The 17,588-nt window shown below is 30.6% G+C and overlaps 1 protein-coding gene across 2 annotated transcripts; it reads left to right on the top strand.

Annotated features, from left to right (window-relative positions):
- The first annotated feature begins 938 nt into the window (after nt 1-938).
- Nucleotides 939-16,283, top strand: LOC124354837. Of its 2 annotated transcripts, XM_046805589.1 has the most exons (5): nt 939-1,080; nt 10,461-10,623; nt 13,093-13,245; nt 14,180-14,241; nt 15,645-16,283. In XM_046805589.1, exons 3-5 carry the CDS (start codon nt 13,158-13,160, stop codon nt 15,957-15,959), a joined length of 465 nt encoding a protein of 154 aa, XP_046661545.1. In that variant the 5' UTR covers nt 939-1,080; nt 10,461-10,623; nt 13,093-13,157; the 3' UTR covers nt 15,960-16,283. The 2 variants fall into 2 exon arrangements, with proteins under 2 accessions (XP_046661545.1, XP_046661544.1); XM_046805588.1 differs by lacking the exons at nt 939-1,080; nt 10,461-10,623 and adding an exon at nt 12,397-12,537.
- Nucleotides 16,284-17,588: the final 1,305 nt, after the last annotated feature.

The raw sequence follows: 17,588 nt of genomic DNA, 5'->3' as shown, positions 1-17,588 counted from the left end.
TTAAGTTAAGAGTACTTGTCATGTATTTTACATACGTACCAATATATCATTATGCAAGAACCAAGTTGACTAATTGACAGCTGAAAACGCCAACTGCTGTCTACGCTAAGACCTATCATGGCAGCAGAGGAGATTTTTAAAAATATAAAAAATGAGGTGGCTGTACTTTTAAAACAATAATGACTCTATAATAAACAAGTGATGTGAACTTGAGAATGAATAAGAAACTCTGATCCACAGAGGGAACTGACACATCATATCTAAGTAATATAGTCTAAGTTCTTCAGAATCTGTTAAATTTTGGTGGGTGGCCAATACACTAATTTCTTGGAAATTCGGATGTTTTATTGAAAACTATAGCAAAAACCCAATCTTAGACAGATCTTTAATTATTCTTGATGATTTTAAAGTTGTTTTACCTTAACTATAATTAAAAAGACAAATAAATTAAAAGACAAATGAATGTTTAGAAATTGTATATTTATGCAAGACTGTATTTAATGTTTGAGTATTTCTCTTCGTCTTCTTACTTAATTATGTCAGATGTCTCATTTCATCTACTTCTGGTTGATGAATTTTGAATTCAGGATATTTTATAAAAAGCCTTTTCTTCACCATAAATAGGCTACTACCCATTATTTTTTTAGTTTTTTTAAGAAATGTAATGTTTTATATAATTTTGTTTGAAATGTGGTTATATTTTTCATTCTGAAGCTTGGAACTTCAGCATCTTCAGATTCAGATTAACTTCTAGCATCTTAATCCGTAAAAGAATAATGATGCAACTCTAGAACATATACTAGTCTATTAATGCCAGTTTAGTTCTTAAATACAAACAAAAATAAGTAGAACTACACTATATTGCAGTGCAGTTGCAGTGAAGGTCAGCAAGTGTTTGCTGGATTGTATCCAGAGAGTTGACAAGTTTTCATCTCCAGTAATTACAAGCACAGCTGTGTTTAATTAACTATTGGTCACTCCACTCAGAGTGCAGTTTGAACTCTACTTAGAAGGATGACATTCTCAAGCACTGCTTCTCTGGTAATCGACAAGATCAAAGCATTTCAGCCTCTCTTCCTTGTAAGTGATATAGTAACACAATTTTAATTTTGTAAGTACAACTAAACTTAAAGTTGTATAGCAGTGTGAACAAACAATAAATTCGTTAAGAATATGTTAATTTTTTATAGTTTAATTGCTGTAGAAAGCATAGTTCCTCTGATGTAAGTCATTGGTGAACTATCAGCGCATACTGAGTAATTTTTGAAGAATAAGAAACTCTATCTAAGAGTGCTTAGTGATAATAAAATAAGAATAGATTCAACAATTTAAACAACTTTTGAATTGAGTTTTTTTATTACACTAAGAAACCTAATAATTACTATTGTATACCACCCTTTTCAAAATATCCAGCTTGCATAGTTATTTTTAAAGCTAATGGTCGAAAATGTATTTTTTGTGATTGAAGAACATGTGCCAAAGGTTAATTTGGACAATGCTGCAACACTGATAAAAATTGTGGCTATTTCATTTTTTTTAATTGATAAAAACCATGTGACAGGTATAATTTCCTAACAGTTATATATATTTTAACCGTATATCCTTTTCCGTAAAAAATCATAGAAATATTTACGTATTACAGATATTACATAATTGTCTCTGTTTTATCAATCGATTCATTTCTCCATTATAAACACTAAATACTAAACCACACAATTATAAAGATAATATAAAAAAGTTAAAACCTTTAATACTTTCAAAACTTAAAACTTTTATAGTTTGTAAGGTCTAAAACATCCAAAATAATGTTTTTATGTTACGATCCTCACCTCATTATAACTGTATTAAATCCCATCAATCGTATTCTTGCATCAACATTTTTTACTGATTTTTAATATTGTTCCTCTGAAGGGATAAAAAACTCTAAATGTATCAAAAGATTCGATTATATATGCAAAATTAAAACATAAAAAATAACCGGGTCTATTATAAAGTGTTTGACACACCTGGCTGACTCCATCTAAGAATAAATCATAATGTTCTGTAAATTGTAATAATTTAAGGATGAACAGTTATAGAGATTTGCTATAAAAAAACTACCACTCATATTCATATAAAGGTTTTAAAGTTCTCTCATAGCAACGCACAATATATGGACATTGTTAATTAACATGTTCCAACTTCTATGCCACAGCCAGTTATGTAACCAATGGCAGTGTTCTCCGGTATACAAATTTAAAAACCTGCCAATTTCCAGGCAGACATTATACAAATAAAAATAAACAGGCAGGTGCTCTCTGTTTCTACTTAAAACTCCACCTTAGGTTACTTTACTAGTACTTGACCCTGTTTATCAAAATCCAAACCAAATATAATTGAAGGTAATTTCTTTCATTTGCACAAATGTTAGGTATTCTTTAATTGCCCTGTTTGAACTTACTCATAACTATGCAAGTAGGAACTATGCACTAATTTTTTGTAAGAATCAAAATGAGGGAATAGCAAAAAAGTTAAAAATACCATAATGATACATTTGTCCGGATGTCATAATTTTAGCTGGGCCTATTAATTTTGTTTGCTGGAGTATTTTTTAAGTATTATCATGTTTGCTGGACCGATAAACATGTTAATAATAGTTAAAGGCAACATGATAGAAAGACTAACAAGTTCCAAAAATGGTAACTTTCAGTCTATCTATTGGCTGTATTCAGTTCTGATTTTAAGTGTATCCAACAAAAAAGTAATGACCTTTGAAAGTAATTATGATATTTTTAACCCTTTACTATTCTCCCACTTTTTTCATATCCACCCCCACTAAAATCAGTACAGCTGAAAATCAAATTTATCTATAAGAGTACAGTTTTCTTTTGATTTCACAATAAACTAAGTTGTGTCCTCATATAATGCAAATTGTCTCTCACCTCATGTACTGTTGTAAGAATTCCCATCTCCTCATCCAGTCTCATCTAACTGGATAAGGATATATTCTCATGATCTTTAAAAATACACCATTGGACACCTTGGATTCCATTAATTTGAGAGTCAAGTACACATAGTGCATAGCAATTGCATAGAGTGTGTTGCTGTAGAAAGTATCATGTTGTACAGATAAACAAATATCAGATATGGTTACATACCTATCATCCTACCCACTAGTACACATGTCAGGAATATTACACAGAGATAATCTAACTTCATATTTCAGTAATGGGTAATAATTTCTAATCAAGTAAGCTGACCATCCTTCTTAAAATTTCAAATGTGTTATGTTTTCAAACTAAAAAATATTTAAATTGATTTTCTTCAGCAATATAAACAAATATTTAGTGTATATTATGCTCATTCAGTTCAATATTTAGTATGAGTCATAAAAACATAACGAACCTAGATCTTCTGATCTGAGAAATGCCAGTTATCGTGTTGACATCAAATTTCTAACCATTCTTAAAGGAAAGACTGCAATTGGTTACATAATTTCAATTCAAGTAATGTATCAAATAGAATCAAGATCACAACTGAAAGTTCCCACCTTCAATTTTACTCCTAAGAACAATGTTGAACTTCAAAAACTTTTATTGTACAAAAATCGGAGGTATCTCATTTGAAAGATATTAGTATTCATCCAACCACATTTTAATTTTTCTAGTAATGTTTAAACTTTTTCAGTATTCTTGTGATTAAGTGTAAAAAGTTTTTTTCTGAATAATAAATAAATATACTTTTTTAAACAGATAAACTTTTGAATGCATTTGAACTACATCGTAATAATGAGATATCTCCTATAATTATATGACGAAAAAATAAAGTTGCAAAAGAGTTTGAGGTGTAACATTGGTCTTATAGAGTTAAAAAACAATATTGCCCCTAGTACAGCTTCTAAAACAAAATACTACACAAGATTACATATATAACTACGAGTATAATTCAAGAATGGCTGGACTGATTTGGCTAATCTTGGTTTTGAAATATTTATAGAAGTCTAAGGAAGGTTTAATATGTAAGAAACATTAGAAAAGTTTCTTAGAATATTTAATAATTCTGGAAAATAATTATAATGGTTAAGTTGAAAAGTCTTAGACAGAAAGTAAATAATAAGAGCCAAAAACTAGACACTTTTTAATCAAAGTTTGTTTTAGTTGATATATATTGTATTGATCGGGGCACAAGTCAAACTCAACTATGGTACTTGAAATACCATAGATTTAGATAGAAAATTAATTAATCTATGCAGTTGAAAGTTGACACTTTTGGACCAAATTAGGTTTTTGAGACTTATATGAATATATTTATTTATACAAAAAACCTAAATATAACCAGTTGAAATGTTATTTACGTTTTGAATCTCTCAACTATGGATAGTGAAATAATATGTACCTGATACTCATATATCTACTTATGTTTAAAAAAGCTTTAGGGCTCCATCTCATTAAATCATAAATTTAATGCTTTCACTAAGAAAGCCATGGCCTTAAATTTTGAAAATTGCATGTGAAGCTGCGGGTAACTGCTAGTCACTTATACAAACCATTTCATTTTTACTTTATTATTCTTATAGTCTCATTCTCACACAATGTTATGAAAGCATACTAAGTATAATAATGATATTATTCAATACAATTTAAAATTAAACCTTGTAACTTTAAATATGCTTTGTGCAATGATTTTTATTTTTTTTTAATTACTAATTCTATTTCTCATGACATATGTAAAATTACACATCATAAGTTGTATACTGTGTTGGATTCGTAGTTGGTTGCTTATATTTACAGCAGTAGAATCAGTTTTGCAAATACAGATAACTTCATTATATTTTATATGGTTTTTCTTTGGTGATTGGTGTTACTTTGTAATTCATTTTCTCAGTTATATTAGTCAATCATTTGAAATAGTTATTTACAAGTATTGAGGACTCAATGATTCTCAATTGTAAAAGAAAGGTATAAGGCCTACTTAGTTTGTTTATGTCCATAACTTAATGCAGATTTCATTTAAGCTACTGTAATAGTAAAATGTATATTGTGACCTTTTGAGCATTGAAATCTATTCTCTTCCTCAGGTGTAAAAAACTTAATACATAAACATGCACTTAAAAGTGTTGCAATAGAATATCACTCAAAAAATGTGTATCATACCTGTCTAGTACACAAACAGCTTGAAGTCCAGATTGGAAGAAAAAAACCTATATGATATCTCTTCACAGGAGCCAAGAGAACAAACAACACGTTACACACAATTAGTAAAAATGAAACACTGAAAAAGAAATCAATGTGAGTAATTCCTGTAGTAATCACAATGCGTCATCTGAAACAAAGAGAACAGGATAGAAGGCAATGGTTGGGATGAGGAAGTATTCTGGCCTTATGTTTCGGTGCTTGACTTCAATGTACGGATTTGATTGGTTGAAGTTTGTGTTGTTACCATCATTTTAGGTTTCATAGTTATACTAATATAATATTAATAATTTTTACTATATATAGTATGATATATATGTGTGTGTGTGTGTATATATATATATATATATATATATATAAAATATACTATATATAGTAAAATATATATATATATATATATATATATATATATATAAAATATATATATATATATATATATATATATATATATATATATATATATATATATATACTGTATATACAGGGTGAGTTTTTTTAAAGTGATCCAATAGCTAACTTTTTAATTACACGACTTAGCACCACACTTTAAATTTGGAACTTGCTCAATTTTAAGTTTCACTCAGGGATACACTTTCAAATTTTTTGAAGATGGACGCCATTTTCCAATATGGCGGTCAACTTTAAAATTTCTTATGGAACACCCTGTATTTTATGTTGTTTTTAAATTCTACTCAACAAAATAATACATTTTTGCTTTTGAGAGTTTTTCAATATCTCTAATGGTTCAGGAGCTACGTGGACTGGAAGTTTTCATAATTTTTGCCAATATGGCGGCCAACTTTAAAATATTTTATGGAACACCCTGTATTTTATGTTGTTTTTATATTCTACACTACAAAATAATACATTTTTGCTTTTGAGAGTTTTTCAATATCTCTAATGGTTCAGGAGCTACGTGGACTGGAAGTTTTCATAATTTTTGCCAATATGGCGGCCAACCTTAAAATATTTTATGGAACACCCTGTATTTTATGTTGTTTTTATATTCTACACTACAAAATAAGACATTTTTGCATTTTAGAGTTTTTCTATATCTCTAATGGTTCAGGAGCTACGTGGACTGCAAGTTTTCGGATTTTTTCGGACTGATGATAAAAACTTGCAGTCCACGTAGCTATCAAATTTGGCACTATACCCAGTATTTGGAGTATGCCAACCAATCTTTAAAAACAACTCTTTAATGCAAAACAGAACACAAATAAATAATCCATCTTACAATCAGAAATTAAGGTATGATACAAAATTCTGTAAGGTCTATCATAAAACAAGAGTTAGGTACAAATTGTAATAATTCTAATTAATAAAAAAGTCAGAATTGTCAACATAAAGTTGGCAAAAGAATAGTTGATGATTGAAACAGGATTTTTCTGGATATTTGGCTCTATTTAGTGATACAAGGAATTAGTAAAACTATGTATCAGGATCAGCAATCAGATCTCTTGCTCAGGTTGATAAATAACATACCAAGTAACCACAATCTAGGTTAAAATAAACAAATCATACTACAGAGTTGTGCCATGCATAAGTCAGGAACTATAACAAGCCAAATGTGCGTTAACTCCATGCACAGTATCCCTAAAACATCCACTTAATAAAACAAAACCCTAATTATTGAAACTGAACTATAAAATACAGGTCCAGTCGATGATCCTTTAACGTTAGATATTTAAATAAATATTTTATTGATGTAGTTAACATATTAAAAATCTATCCAAGTAAAAAAAATAATTGGGATGAAATTCCTATTAAGTTCCTGAAATTAAATGCAAAAATAATAGCTCCTAGTTTGACTGAGGTTATAAACACCATTCTTTCTCTACTGTTATATTTAGTGATAATTCGAAATACTCACAGCTAAGACCCTTTCATAAAAAGACTACAGTATTTTTGTACTTTCCTAGAAATATTTCATACATGTAACTAAAAAAATTACAACTATTACAAAATGTTAACATTATTTTAATTTCAAGAAAACCCCTTATTATTAATTTTTTTTAATTTCTTGCTGACAACTGGGACTGACAATAACAATAACAATGGGTATAATATAACAATGTGTTCTTATATTAATTATTTTTAAGTACCTGACACTAACAAAGAACCTGTATATTTGTACTCTGTACTGTTTTATATGTCAAGTACCAATAAAAGTTGTCTGATTATCATTTTATTTTAATTTTATTTGGTGTGCTGCTGCTAAGGATGTGAGTAACACTATTTTCTTCTATGTAATTACATTAGGGCCCCCAGAAGCAGACCTATAAGACCTATACTCAAACCAGTTTTTTTAAGGCAATTTTACTGGAGCCTTGCCACAAGTCTATTTGAAGGGACCGTGTTGACGGACATCGCGGTGGCGGGGCTCGGCTGAATATATTTTCCGGGACCCGTCAAAGCTCAATATGGCCCTGCCCAGGAGGGTTCACGTCTGGCTGATTTATACCTTCTAGGTGAATCTACACTGGGTACAGCAAAAATCTATGTCACTTAAATCTGGGCAACCTAATGTATGTCCAGGAGCAGGCAACTAACCGCAAATTTCGGGATTCTGGGGTGCAAGGGTAGATCAATAGGTCTAGTCTACTGCCAGAGATGACTGTTGGGGTTCCCAAAGTGTTAAGGGCTGTTGCTAGCCTAGACATAAGGGTGCAAGGGCGGGTTGCTCCCTGCCTGCTTTGATTGGAGAGGCTGATTCAAAGCTGACTTCCCCTTCTTCCAAGGAGACACAACTGAGATTAATGCCCTAAATCCTTCCTCATGGATCTTGACAGGAGGCAGCTCCTACCCCGACCTTAACTCATCCAGAATATCCTGTCACTCCAGAAGCAGTGCAAAGGTCCTTTCAGGACTAAGTGTAATTTCTCTGTTTCTTGTGGTAAGAGACAAAAATTAGTTGGGAAAAACTAATATGATACCTTCCCAAAAACAAATTAAAACTGTGAACTTCACTTAAAATGTTTAGATATTGCCTTAATAAAAGATTGTTGCTATACCAACATGCAACTCATACCACAATAACTCAATATACTACCACCACAAGCCCAGAAGCTCAAGATTATTACTTGTTGTAAATGTTTGAATATCTTCTGTTTGTACTTACTTTGTTTGTTAAGAGGTTGGTGTAGTAAGTATCTTTGTCAAACAGAAATAGGTATTATAGTCATTTAGACTTTTGCCTAAGTTAATATAATATGAGAGTCCATCTTAGAATAATTTGTTAGTCATTTTTTGGCAGTTATATAGAACCAACAAAAAAGTAGATAACATTTTATTTTAAGGATTAACTCAGTTTTTTCTTTTTTTGGAAAGCAGCAAAGGAAGTTTACGACTTTTTTAGTCACATTAATAATTTTGTGAATATTAGAAGATACACTCCATAAAAACATTAACTGATTGATAATATATTCTGCATGAAACTGTTACATTGTGCAATGATCGAACTTGGATAGATTCATCACTGCACTCCTGAAACAAAATAGCATCCAAGATAATGGAGAATTTTCTCCACTATCCAAAAGATGAGACACATTCTATACACTGAAAATGTGAGGAAGGCAGTGTTTTGGGTCAATTTTTATAATTTAGTAACTTGAAAAAAGGATAAATTATTACTGCTTTGAACTGATTGAATGTTGAATGCAACAATATCATACCAATGCTCAGGAATGGGTAAAAAAGGTGTGCTTTTTCATAATGCCATCCTCTAATGCATTCAGGGCCGTACTCAGCTTTGGTGGGTCCCAGAAAATATGTTTGGCCGGGTCCTGTCATGTCCTGCTACTGTGACACAGTTCCTTCAGATAAACTAGTGGCAGGGCCTCAGTAAAATTGTCCAAAAAAACTGTTAGTAAGAAGTAAAAAAATAATTTTGGAAGCATTGAGTTTTCTCAACACAGTGAAGGAATCACTAAGCTGGAGACACAATAGCACAAGTGTGTTGGAGTAGGAGAGGACTTGAAACTCAAAATCTTCTTGTGTAGAGTTCCTAGTCTTCCATTACATGCCTTCTATAAGTGGTAGATAGGGGTAGTCCACTGGAGTTTATGGGTAGACTACTGGTGAATTCAGTAAACCAAAGTTGATTATTTATCTTCAAGTACCATAACTATTTCTCTTTTAAATATTTACAATGGCTGCCATTAATATAACAGTGGTTTGTTCAGTTCATATTGTAAGTGTAGTTTTTTTAATAAGTGTATGTGTACATTGAGCATATGATGGCACTTATGTTGGGACGATTTAGAACAAAATGTGTGTTCTAAGAATAATATCTTTCCCTGAGTGTGCTGTGCAACACATTTTGTATAAGTACAATATGGTAACAATTTTCAAAAATCAAATGACAATGTAATGATAATTCACACATTCAACTTAGGAATGAAAATTGATCTTGCTATAACAGAGTAATAATTTTCATAACAAATTAAATTCTTTGAAAATTAGGAGCTCTGTCTCCAAAGGTTGGTAATGTAACTTTAATTTGATATTAATAACATATTTTTATGATCTCTGCAAATATTTATTTTCTGATTATAATTTAAAATATTGTTCAAAAATGATTTTTTAAGATTGCTTATTTTCTTTTTAATTTAATTGTGAATTTAATTATGCATTAACCTAACAATTAATTTAATGTACCAAAAACATAAAATTTGGTCATTGAAGGTTTGAGATGCAGGTTGAATGCAAAAAGTGGAGTAAACCTTTCTTCAAGAAGCTAGAAGTGTTGAATCTTGTATTTTATATTTTACATAATGCTTCCTTTAGCTGAAATGTAACTCAGTTCAACGCCACAACACAGATTAAATTATTGCTTTGAGTTAAAATTTGAGCCTACAAGCCCACATTTCATTTCATTCACCTCTAGACTAATATCTATAAGATAAATGCAATACAAACTACAAACTTACAATAGAGAACTAATGAATACAATTACTTTGGTTTCATTTAAACTTACTTGTATTTTCATAAAAGCAAAAAGAATCTAGCAAATCTAACAACCCAATACCTTTAATAGAAAGTTCAATATAAATTATATGCATCTGTGATACAGATTCTATTCAGCAAATTATCATCTCAAGGTACTTTTTTATCTTTAAACTTCTAATGAAGTTATATGATTCTATGTTATATAAGTTAGTAAGTTAAATCCTTATGTTTATTATAAATTAGTCTTTTTCAAACATTTTTATGTTCAACTTTGTACATTATCTCGTTACTTTAATGTTTGTAAAACAATAACACTGAATGTCTAATGTCGTCATGTAGATACTGCTGGGATTGGTGCTATTGTCATCTTCCATCTACCTTCTTATATACACATTAAGGATTCCACATGCACAGCAATAGACATCCAAGTACTCCTATTGTATCACTCCTAATGGTGCTCATAAGACTTCAAGTCTGATGTTTCATATTTCAGAAAATTGTGGTATGTAAAAATATTGTAATTTTTATTCAAAATTTAGATTTAAATAATATTAATTATGATACTTGCCCTCAACCCCTCCCCCCTACAATCACCTTACTGCCTTGGCCTTAGCTGACAGCCACTCATTCTTTCTATTTTAAAATCAACGTCTTTACAAACTATAATGGTTTTGATTGAATTTTAAATGGTATATCCCATTAAATACTTAACAAAATGACACAACCTCCATCTCTATGGTTCTTTTCAAATTTTAGATTGAATTTTAATGTTTAATTAGATGTAATTATTGAAGACACATTAGAAAATATTAGAATTTGTTAAAGTTTATGTAAGTCAATAATATTTGACATTAATTAATTACATTAATTTAAGTTGTTTTAACCCTAGAACTGGCATTCAATTCAGTTGACTTGAACAACAACAGCGGGTATCCTAAATGAGCTACTGTATCTGCACATTCATGTCATCAACTCAGGATGGCTGTGTAGTCTAAGATGCTACTCTCAGATATCAGGGAGTTAGCCTTGGATTCATGGGTTTTTTGCAGTCTGGTGTACACTTATAAGAGTTACTGTCTTTGGTGAAGCCAGTGGGAGGGCCCACCTTAAATTAATGGTGGTAGGCTTAAGTGGAAGTTGGTGAGATCAGTGATTTTCTTATATAAGTGTACCAGACCCGAAACACGTTTTGCATTTTTGTCTTTACAACTAAAAAAAAAGCACTTGCTTTATTTTTATTTTACGCTATATGAGGCATTTATTATTGATTAATGACTATAATAATAGCACTTAAGAGTTACAAAACCATTTATACTATAATCATACCCATTAACATATGCAGAAGTTCATATAAAACGGCGGGGGAAAAATTAGTCATTAAAACATCGCTAGTTCCAGGGTTTTAACCAACAGCATTGAATTTTAAATACCTTTTACAAGTACCCTTAAGTTTAAATGTAAACCGTAATAATATGAATAATATGATGCCATTTTACAGCTTCAAAAAGGTAACAGTTTTCAGCCCTCAATATCAAGTTTCTTGGAAACATTAAATTTAGTGGAAGATTTTTACTAATACACAATAAATCAATGAAAGCTATAGAATATAACCCCACTAAAACCAAAAATACCTAATTTACATCAAAGTATTTGTTTTAATTTCCAATGCTCTTACATTTTTTTAATAATTTTTAATTTGTAGTAATTAATAACTTAATTGTTAATTATTAAACCATTTTATTCAATTAGTTTTAAATATCATACAAATTTCAGTAACAAAGTAATCTAACAGCACACAATTTTATCATTTGAGTAACTGGGATATGCTTTGGTTAAATTATTTTATATACAATACTTAATTTTCAATATTTCACGTTGTTTGTGAATTGAAGAAGCCACCAGGTATATGAGTGTATACAGATATATTTTTTGTTTAAAGAAAGTACTGTGATAACGCTTTTATAGTATAATATCTTTCTTGATGAAGTTAATATTTTTATGCTCAACTTCTTTAAAAGACTAGTATTAGTACTCATAAAAATAGAGATTTAATTTGAGAAAAGATAACTTTTATTAGGAATTTAAAATAAATCAACTCATTATAATGTTAACAAAGCCTTTCCTCAAATAACGAAAAATATTTCAACAAAAGTTTTGGCCGCTGAATTCCACGCCTATAAATAGAAGTACTTGCGTTTTCAATATGCAGCACTTGCTTTAATTGAACCTTACAAGTAGGGTTCATTCAAACCTGTGATGTAAGCCTCCCCTCCCTTAGGTTGCCAAGCAACACCCAACACCCACCACCCCCGCAACCATTGATGCCAGGGTAGCCATTCCATTGTGCTGTCTCACCCCCCAGCTTATTGTTTACTTGCCTATTTCCTTCGTTTCATGCAGATCACCCCACTTACAGGTAAGATATTACACCATTCTTCCCAACACCTCTGACATTGTTTACTTGTCTCTTCTAATACTCATTTATCTACCATAACATAAATTAGATCAGCCACTGTAAATAGAACATGGTTTGTTATTAATAGCTCTCCCTTGTCTGACCACAAGCAAGATGGTCCATTCTGTCAGATTTGAGCGGGTTCCTCTCCAATAGATTTTTTCTCACTCGTGTTGTGATACCGACTTCAGATATCACGTTATATAGCAGAGACTAGTTAGTAACAAATATTAAAATGAGAAAAGCTTTAAATACTATGTATACATCAACTTATATATACTTTAGTTCATTCTGAATGGGTTAACAATGGATTCAGTGGCAACATAACCTTAGAACTTAATTAAAATAAATTAAACATCAGGAACATCTTCTTCCGATATTTTTTAAGACTAGATTATAATGCTAATGTGGAACCATGCTTTTGCCTCCAATCAACAATCTATTATGAAATTACTTTCAAAATAGACATAAAACAATGTAAAACAAAAATGCATGTGCTACACTTTTTTCTTTCAGAAAACCACCTTCCTTGACCCAACTTGAAAACAAACTTCAGCAGTTCTTCACATCCCATAACACTAATGACGGTTGGAACTTTACAAGGACAAAGATGTTTATCACCTCCTTCAAAAACTGTAAATGTCTTCGACTTAACACCAAAATTAAAAGGTAAGTTTGAACATTCGCATCAAATGATTAAATCCAAATGTTTTATTGCAACGATAGTCTTCCAATGTTTGAATATTTTCGAAAGTGCAGCACATTCCAACGTTCTATTTAACAATGTAGGTAGAAACTAGTAGATAACTTTATTATAAATGATAGAACAAAACAAAAAGCCACAAAAAGTATTAATAATAAATATGTTGTGATTTTTCACCAACTGCATTTCACTGCACAAATATTACAACATACTTAGAAACCATTGCACCATCAGAGTTACTCTTAAAAATGTCCTCTGCCCAATATTTATGTAATAAAACACTCTCTTTCCTATCCAGCCTATACCCAGCATTAGGTAAATTCCCATGACATTTGTTTGCTACATATAAGATGGAAGATAAATAGCAATAACCAATTTATCAAAGTAATATACCAACATATATATTTTCAGATGAAAGAAATTTAAAGGATATAAATGAGGTGTAGTCTTGTTACTATAGCTGAGGTCAACTGTTTTAGAAGGTGTTATTTACTAATAACCAATGACAACCAAAGGTGTAAGAAGTACCCAAGGTTTATATAAAGTTTGAAAGTGGATTTAAACATTGGCAGGGTGCTGAATCCAGTTTTTAACGCAAAATTCCATTCCTTCATAACTCAAGTGTGATCTGGACACGTTTAAGCTCAAATGTCACCAGATAACACAATCGTTACATGACGCAGAACACCCAACAGCAATCCACTCCAGTCTCAAAACATCCTCAAAATCTGACCTCAGCTTCAAGTTGATTGAGTTGTACCAATTTGTTGCATACAGTACTACCAGTCCTTGTGAAAAACATAAATAAAAGAGTAAGAAACATACCACTACAAAGTAGAATTTTTATTATCACATGAAGGCTACTTTGTATCAAGGGCCTCATATTCTTTTCTTTTCCAGAAAACTTGGATACCACAGAGATAAGCTCTGCCAAAGAGAGAGCTGCTCGGATAACATTATGTGTAAGTAAATAATTTAGAATCCTTATTAATATTCTATTTTTGTTAGTAGATTTTGAAGTTATAATTTTAATCTAATGTACATGAATATACTTGTGTTTGTTGAACATTAGAGGTCAATTTGATTTGTAAATTTGCAATGGACCTTTTCAAGGAGAAGTCAATTTACTCTTAGAAATACTATCCAAATACATTCTGAGCAGCAGTTACTTTATACCCTCAAGAGATTAATTGCAACATTTACAAAATGTTGGCACGCAAATCAAATTCTTTATCTGTTTAATTATGAGGATAAATTAAACTTTTTCCATAAATAAGTTATGTAATCATTTACGCAATTGTGTAATTATATAAGCCTCTTTAATGTACTGATAACAAACTGGAAGTTATGAAAACAACTTAGCTAGTCAAACTAATCTTCTTACTTAAATTATATTTATTAAATTGATTCTACAACAATATATGAGAAATATATATGTCTTTGTAACATTTATCATTTGGTACTTTATAATATGAGTATTTATAAAGTATTTTGCAATATTTTGATATTAATAGCGTTTTCTTTCATAAATCAATATAACTTTATTTGTGTTTTAACTCTTTTCTTGGCATTATATAGTGAGTGTGTCATACCACTGAGACTAGACACAGACAAGTGATACATCTAAATGAATACATGCTAAGTAAAGGGTTAAAAATCTTGTAACGCTAAACAATTTTGTAAATTTTAAATGTAATTGTAGAATGCAATAAAATTCATTTCTCTAAAATAAAATTACTATGTTCTCACAACATTGAATATTATTCAGCTCTAAATAACATAATACTGAAAAATATAAAAATGTCTACACTCAGCTGTATTTATAATTGAAATAAGTTATTCAACACAATCAAAACAGTACATTACACTTACACTACATTACACTAAGTAATTACACTTTTTAATACGGCATTGCCTGAGTTGAAGTGCAGGTATATTTCAAAAGATACTATATAATTGGTTAGCAAAATTACGCCTAATTATAGCTAGGAAGAAAACTTCAAAATTTAATTTACTAATAAATAATTGTTATTATCCACATAAATTCTGCAGGTAACAATTTGGTATTTAAATCTAAACATTAATACCTTTACTCACACACACACGCACACACAAATTAATACACAAGTTTGTTAATTTCAACAAACTAAATAAACTCATCATAAATGTGATACCTTTCAGGATGTAGCCTTTTGGATGAGACATTTGAATGACTAAAATAATTATTTAGTTTAATGAAGCTGTTACAATTCTCCATGAATTTGTAAATAAAGAATACTGTAAAAAAAAAATGTGTTCTGTAACTAAAAAATATACGAGTATATCAAGCAAGAGATAAACACATTGATGTTCATATTTATTGCAGGTTATTTTAACAATGGTGATCTTAACTGCAGTGTCTCTGCTACTCGGTGAGGCATTAGGTCTGCAGTGGACCTTGTGTTCCAAGCCGCACAACAAAACGGCCCAGGACAGCAGTTGGTACCACTGGCCCTGGAATTGGAAGCATGATGGACCATTTTTAACACCATCAGAGTCTTATCAGGAACGCTGGAACTCCCTGTCACTTCCAGAGAAGAGAAAAGAACTTTTCAGAGCCACTTTCGGTGAAGTTGACCTCTACGACATGTACGATACAGCTAAGGATTCACACTCTGTCAACTCTGATGAAAAAATATAATGGATTTAAAATAACTGGACTCCACATTGAAATAAGTTACCATATATCCCTTCCTAATCATAAGAAACTAAACTTATATTTTTTCATTTGAATACAGTTCTTAAATATATAACTATTTTGTATTTGTGAATTTATCTGCTTGAAAATAACCATGCACATATATTTATAACATGGAGTTAAAAGCAATACAATATGAAAATAATGTTACAGATGGTGTGTCTTTCTATGAAATACTAAACTGACTGAGATACTCCTATTGTGGTACAGTTAATAATATTTCATTCTGACTTCCTCTGCCCTATGAATAAAAATATATCAGAGAAAGTTTGTGTTGTTATTTATCCTTTTCATGTTAGGAAATCTTACTATTTGTAATGGTAAATAGTGAAAAATGTATTGAAATGTACATAAACCCATATCTTGTACATTTTTGGTTATTCATTAAGTCCTGTCTCAATCTTGCCAATATTAAGCAAAATTTTAGAAAAGCTTTTTTTGTCAAGAATGCTTGGTTTTCTTAATAATCAGCTGTCCAATCACCAATTTGGTTTTAAAAAGGGTAAATCGATGGTAGAAGCAGTAGTGAGTTTGGTCAATATGATTTAGAGGGGTTTTAAAACCGGAATCCCACTTTAAGTGTGTTCCTGGACTTATCCAAAGCATTCGACTGGACCATTTATTTTTCAAGAGCACTCAACAGCTCAAATATACTTACAGTTTCTTCAAGATAAACTACCGCATTGCTTGAAGATATTCCTCTTACAACGCGACGCCAGCTGTACTTCCAATATTATGGCGTGTCACCACATTTTTCAAATATTTTTTCCACCTACTTGAATCACAAGTTTCAAAATAAATGGATCAGTCGTGGAGGTAATATACACTGGCCATCTAGGTCTGTAGATCATTCACCATTGCAATTTTGCATTTGGGGATAGATAATTCCATTAAAGCACTACTTAGATATATTAATGAAGCTTTTATACAGTTAAAGGAAAGCCCTGTTAAACTATAGAAAGCAACAAGAAAAAATACATTGAAATCTGCGGAGACAGTTTTGAAAATTTACTGTAATTTGGTTGAATAGGTTTAGATTAATATTTTCCAGTTAATTTTACTTTGCACTGTAATGAATAAAAAATTATTTAATCAAACTTTGGATTGAAAAATACGTTTTTCCAATCCATTTTTTTATTTGATACTGGTTTTCTTAAAAAAAAATACTGAACTCTACAGTTCCGTGTCCTGTTTTATTTGATTTATTAGGTCAAAAACAACAAGAAACGATTTGCTCCTTAATCTACCTAACCAGAATTTCAAAAATTCAGAAACTCGTTTTATATGATGAGCTGAAATCCGGGTGAAATCTTTTATGAGCCGTAAATCGCAAATAAAGCATATCTGTACCCATGTTTATATAAACTTTTTCCAGTATTTTTGCATGTAGAATGAGCTCCCACAGTTCCTGCATATCTTTCTGAACCACTCTGTATAACAGTAAATTTAGCTATATGGTGCAGTTGTATACACAGTTAGAAGTAAAATTAGTACATTGTCATATAGAAGAATCAGTTACTTTAGTAAAATCAATTTGTTTCCTAGTTTTCTAATGCTAAGTCATAAACAATT

The sequence above is a fragment of the Homalodisca vitripennis genome, chromosome 2 (genome assembly GCF_021130785.1).
Source record: "Homalodisca vitripennis isolate AUS2020 chromosome 2, UT_GWSS_2.1, whole genome shotgun sequence".
NCBI classification, from domain to species: Eukaryota; Metazoa; Arthropoda; class Insecta; order Hemiptera; family Cicadellidae; genus Homalodisca; species Homalodisca vitripennis.
This window is presented reverse-complemented; position numbering and strand designations above follow the sequence as displayed.